Source organism: Sinocyclocheilus rhinocerous, unplaced genomic scaffold (genome assembly GCF_001515625.1).
Source record: "Sinocyclocheilus rhinocerous isolate Xijiao unplaced genomic scaffold, SAMN03320098_v1.1 scaffold2736, whole genome shotgun sequence".
Taxonomy (NCBI): Eukaryota; Metazoa; Chordata; class Actinopteri; order Cypriniformes; family Cyprinidae; genus Sinocyclocheilus; species Sinocyclocheilus rhinocerous.
In genome coordinates, this window is record NW_015653614.1 from 79,622 (window position 1) to 85,615 (window position 5,994).

At 41.8% G+C, this 5,994-nt stretch overlaps 1 protein-coding gene across 1 annotated transcript; it reads right to left on the reverse strand.

Annotated features, from left to right (window-relative positions):
* On the reverse strand, positions 1-3,383 carry LOC107716512 (cohesin subunit SA-1-like). Its single transcript, XM_016522987.1, has 6 exons — positions 3,312-3,383; positions 2,493-2,521; positions 2,317-2,410; positions 357-515; positions 184-280; positions 1-113 (listed from the first exon to the last, which is right to left on the reverse strand). Exons 2-6 carry the CDS (start codon positions 2,513-2,515, stop codon positions 1-3), a joined length of 486 nt encoding a protein of 161 aa, XP_016378473.1. The 5' UTR covers positions 2,516-2,521; positions 3,312-3,383.
* Positions 3,384-5,994: the final 2,611 nt, after the last annotated feature.

Below are 5,994 nucleotides of genomic sequence, written 5' to 3' on the forward strand. Positions count from 1 at the left end.
TCAAAAACAGAAATGTGATGTGTTGATTCCCCTCACCTCGTTAAACTCTGTAGTCAGCTGACTAATTATATCAGCGTTCTGCAGGCGGCTGAACATCTCTCTGGTGACGACACCTGAAACACAACACAATTCATTTGTTTCAGAAACACACGTGATATCGGTTATGTTTGTGTCTGACGTCACCTTTACAACCGCTGCACTGAACCACAAAGTTGATGAGCTCCAGAATTCCCGCCTCTCTGTCTCTTCTGTACTCCTCCAGCCAATCATCTATCACCGTCTAAGAGAGATAGCCAATCAGAGGACTGACCATATGAAACCCCCCCCCCCGATCATCACCATAGGTGGTCTCTCACCAGCAGTGCGCTGCGGCCGGACCGCACAGCTTCATACAGATGACAGGCAGTGGCACGGCCGTCCGTCTGAGCGCTGCGCGGCCCGAGGCCCTGAGACTCCTCCGGTGTCTGTGATTGGCTGGAGCCGCTGACTGACGGATGACGAACCCTCTTAGGAGACTCCAGAGGAAGAGAGAAACGGTTAAAACACACATTCATACCGTGTGTGTGCGTGTGTGTGTGTGTGTGAATGAGTGTGAGTGTGTGCATGTCTGTGAGTGTGTGCGTGTGTGTGAATGTGTGTGTCTGTGAGTGCGTGCGTGTGTGTGTGTGTCTGTGAGTGTGTCTGTGAGTGCGTGTGTGTGAATGAGTGTGAGTGTGTGCATGTCTGTGAGTGTGTGCGTGTGTGTGAATGTGTGTGTCTGTGAGTGCGTGCGTGTGTGTGTGTGTCTGTGAGTGTGTCTGTGAGTGCGTGTGTGTGAATGAGTGTGAGTGTGTGCATGTCTGTGAGTGTGTGTGTGTGTCTGTGTGGAGACATGCTGAAGTTGCGTTTGGTCTCGTACTGTATCGCATACCTTGTCAGTGTTGTGCGCTTGCTTGGCCCTTTGTTGTGATAAACAGTAAAGTGTTCAGCTGAATTAAATTAAATTTCCATTTTGTCAAACGGGTATAAAAAAGGTTAGTACACCGCAGCAGCCCTCGTTTGAAGACCTCCTCGTTTGAAGACCCAAGAGTGTAAACACCATCGACTCTACCATGCGACTCCACAGTGCAGGAACACAGACAAGAGGCATAAGTATCGCTTTTGACTCAACCTCTTTTTTACACCTTCCTTCACTTCTGTTTCAGTTTTTATGACCGACTCTTACTATGTTTTTCCATATCCCTACTATTACTACCACTCGCAAACCAAGCATCACACACTATAGGCAGCGCAATCCTAACAACCTGTGCACTTAACGTTTCATCACAATTTCACCATCCAGTTAGGCACTTCAACCATAAGCCATTGGCCAGTTTGGAGAAAGCCTCACCAAACCTGACCAGCCGGGCATTTGCGATCACAGGAACTTGAAAACACTTGTACAAACGCAGATGGGTGACATGAATGGAGATGGCTCCAGATCGGCGATGTATTATTTGGTTTCCCAACAAGGTCCATCGCCCAACACAAAATTAATTTGCTGAATGCAGAATAAACTGTATTTTCCTGCGCTCAAACCTGCCAATCTAAAGGAAACTCTGTGGCGTTTGAGGTAATTTGTGAATTGCCATAGACTTATAATCGAAATAAAACAATTTGCAACTATTACTGTTATTACACATCTATACAAAACGTCGTATTATGCTTGTTATAGAGTGCGTGACGTCACGTGCACTACCGCCGGTGACAGTAGACAACCACTGCGGTGACGCGGTTGTCACGGCAACCGTCACAGCCCTACTGGCTACCAGTAGCTGCTCGCATAAAATTCAAGGCATTAATGTTTGCCTACAAAACCACCACTGGCTCTGCTCCCCTTTACCTAAATTCATTACTTCAGACTTATGTGCCTCTAGCAGCTTGCGTTCTGCAAGTGAACGTCGCTTTATTGTTCATCCCAAAGAGGCACAAAATAACTTTAACAGACTTTTAAGTTAACTGTTCCCTCCTGGTGGAATGAGCTGCCCAACTCTATTCCAGCAGCCGAGTCCTTAACCATCTTCAAGAAACGACTAAAAACACATTTTCTTTTTATTTATTATATGATTTATTATATTATATGAGTGTGTGTGTGAGTGAGTGTGAGTGTGTGTGAGTATGTGTATGTGAGTGAGAGAGTGAGTGAGTGAGTGAGTGTGTGTGTGTGTGTGTGTGTGTGTGTGAGTGTGAGTGTGAGTAAGTGCGTCTGTGTGTGTGCGTGTATGTGTGAGTGAGTGCGTGTGTGAGTGTGTGAGTGCGTGTGTGTGTGTGCACGTGTGTGTGAGTGTTTGTACTCACTGCTGCTCCCTGAGTTGAGTTGAGTTTTCTCTTAGAGGTTGTCAGCTGGAACTCAAAGTCACTTCCGGTCAGAGAGATGTCCTCGTCCTCTGAACTGCGTCACAGACACACACAGGTCATCAGGAGGACGATGACATTAGTGTGAAAGCGTTCGTATGTGCGGTCACTGGGTTTACCTGTACGCCTCGGACTCATCCATGCTGCTCTACAGATCAACACAAACACAATAGAGTTATTGATCAGCGGTTCAGTGTCGTTCACGTCAATCCATCAGCAGACAGACAGATACAAATCTGCACTGAAGTCACCGGCAGATTCAACATTTATAAATGCAGCGCAGCACTCTTTGCTCACTTTCTGTATATAAGCCATTCACAATTTGTGTGTGTGTGTTTGTATGTGAGTGTGTATGGTTGACAAACCTGTCCCTTGACTTTTCAGTCATCAAAAGATTTTTCCTTGAATAAAAGGCATCATTTTATAACACAACAACAGTTTATTAAATAATGACATGTTCCGAGTCATTTATTGTATATTTATATATTTTTTCAATTAGCCCCCTTCATCTGGTACACGTGTGTTATTGTGTTATTGGCATTATAAATGTTTAAAACTTGTATTTTTTGTGAAATCTTGGATGTTGTGTCACATTTTTATTGACACAAAATTAAATGTTATAAGTTACTGTTCATAGTCTGATCAGAGGGGAGTATTTTGCATGATCAGTATTTTTATATTAACCAAACGTGGTCACTAGTGTTTACTGTCACGGTTGCTACAACACTTCTTTAATTCATGAAAGACGACAAAATATAACTGCACTCTCACTTAAACCTAAGTTTGAAAATCAACTTTTTTTAAATGACCCTCTTAATCTGCGTTATAGCGATCAAAAACATCGATTCCAATATCAAGGGCAATAATCGACTGTTATTTTTGTCATTAAACACAAATGCTTTGTAAACAATCGATTAGAAAACTCTCACAGCACTTACTAAAGATGACTGGAGGCGATATGAGTTTACAGCCGAAGCTCGGTCATCTCCAGCTGTTGCTCTCTAATTACGTGCGTGCGTCACTTAATGCGTGATTGCGTAACTCGGCAGAGATCGACTGATTCTGAACAACGACGCAAATCGTTCAAAAGAAAACAGAAGTTTAAAAGAAGTTCAACATTTAAAAACTCCTGTTGCAGTTTTGTAACTCCTCTGCCCTGCGCCTCGCTTTTTAACATGTGTTCTGTTGAGAAAACCCACAATCAAATTAATTCTAATTAAAATTCTTGCCAGACTAAATGTAGAGTAGGATTCGGGAGTTGAACGCGACGTATGGAGCATGTGTAAGGTTAAGCAACTAAAGATAAATGAAGAAAAAGGAAAATGCACTATTCTTTATTCGAGAGCTGTCGGTTCGTCACGCGGGAGAGTCAGAGATTTGAGCGGGGTTTTGCGGTCCGTTCGCGCTTTTCATGTCCTAACCGCATTTTTGAGCCGCTTATGGAGAAAATAAATCGAGAAATCGGCTGAACATTGACAGAATTGACGCGTCGGAAGTTTCATAATTAGCCTCATTTAAGTACTTCGGTTTTGTGTTGGTCAAGTTCTCAACCGTCAGTTTAACGTTACGTTACCTGTGTTTAATATTACTTTAGCAGTTAGAGCTGCTCTAGCATTAAACCAATGTAATCGAAACATAACTGAGGAAAACCGCACAAATATAGGGTTAGGATCAAAAAACCTACACTCCAGAAAAAATGATCAAATCGTATTATTTTACATGAGTTAAAACGGATGCTAAACCCACACGAGAAAGACCGTCTGTTAAGTTACCTCAGAGTCGGAACCTGTGGGGTAAATTTATTTTAAACTCGATCATCAGTCTGAAGAAAGACTCACCTCAGAATCAGTTAATGGCCAACTTCGGCAGATTTCCAATTATTGATCACTATCGGACGCGGTGTGAAGTTATTGATCTGTCTTGACTGACAGCGCGAAAACCCCCTCACTGACTGGTTACCGGTCAAAGTAAAGCAGGCGGTTTTCTGGAAGATGATTGGCTGTTGCCTCGGGTGGTCTGAACAGTGATTGGCTCAGGTCCGAACAGAGTGAAGTCTGATTGGATGAATCCCGCAATGGCAAAACGCACAGCAACCGCTGTTAATGCGGTCTTTGATTAATTCATTCTGTACGTTGTTGAATGTTGGCAAAGTCTCTCCACTTTTCCTAGTGTTTCGTATTGTTTTATTACCTATATTAATCTTAACGGTAATTAAAAATGCATTGTTCAACTGTGTTGTTCATAATTCTCAGGACTCGCACATGAAGTCAGCAGTGCATCAGGAAAGCTGGGAATATGGACAAACTGACATTAAGTGGATGGAAATATTGGCATTACACTGGTTTAGTCAGGAGTCTGAACACAGATGTGTAAGTTACTTTACTCTGGTATTACACCATCATCCCTCTGATCCCCATATTAATTATATTACTATAATTAAACATCTTATGAACTTATGTGATTTCTTCTGATAAAATACTTCATGAAATATAATCATATATGGGTAACAGAGAAATTATAGCTACAATTAGCTTCAAGCCACACATAACAATCAATACAACACTTTTACTGAAAAGTCACTATCAATCATCACTGAGTGTTTGTAATAACTTCTGACTGATCCAGTGTGGATTTTGATCAAATGATGAGGCAGAAATATATTGTTAGTAACAATTTAGAAGAATTTTATGGGGAAAACTAATGTAACTAGTAGTGTAACTAATTACTGTTGCCAGAAAGTAATAAGTAAAGTAATAATATTACTTTTGAAAGGAGTAACTAGTAACGAGTAATACATTACATTTTTGGAGTAACGAGCCCAACACTGATTGTAAAATACAAACACATGTTTACTTCAGTGTGTAAAAGTCCCAAGATCCCAAAGCCAGGAGCGTTTCTGGGATTATAAACATCAGGATAATTGAGCGGAGTGGGTCAGCAAGGATAACAAGATTTGCAAGAGCTTTTTAATGTAATATAGTTTAATAATAAACACAAATGAACAAAAATATTTCATTCCGTCCAGTGTTTTTTCTGACTTCTAATGTGTTGCAGTGAGGTTTAGAGACTCCTCACTAAGAAAGCCCTTCATGAGCTTCTCCCCAACACCAGCACATCTGCTGCTCAGCTCTCTCATGCACTCCAGACATATCAGAGCTGATGTTTAAGCTGTTGCCAGTACCACATGGAGCCCTATAGGATCTCTGATCTGCTGTTTCTTCCAGTGGTGGGCCGTCAGGGCCAGCAAAGCCTTCTCTGCTGGCCTAAACACATCAGAATCACTGATTTAGTTTTAATATATTTTTCCATGAATGTGTATTAAATTATTTCCAATAGTCTATTCTCTTCAGTTCATAGCTTTTCTCTTGGTTGCACTGCTTCCAGCAGTGTATGTTTATATTAGAGCTTTTATCCAATCATATTTCAGCAATCGTGTTGCCAGGGTCAAAGAAATCTGCCTTAAGGCCTTCAGAATCAACAGGGCTGGCATCTGTTAGCTTAAATCAATGGCAATGAAACCGTTGCTTTAACCAATCAGATTTCGAGTTGGCAACACCAGGGCCATCTAGCTGACTAACGATAACGTCAGCATTTTCTCCTCCTTTGATTGGATGGTCAGCA

Coding starts and splice junctions, on each gene's coding strand:
- LOC107716512 (XM_016522987.1), bottom strand. CDS start 2,515: ATGGATGAGTCCGAGGCGTACAG. Junction 281..356: donor CCGGCCGCAGCGCACTGCTG/GTGAGAGACCAC, acceptor TATCTCTCTTAG/ACGGTGATAGATGATTGGCT. Junction 114..183: donor TCAGTGCAGCGGTTGTAAAG/GTGACGTCAGAC, acceptor GTTGTGTTTCAG/GTGTCGTCACCAGAGAGATG.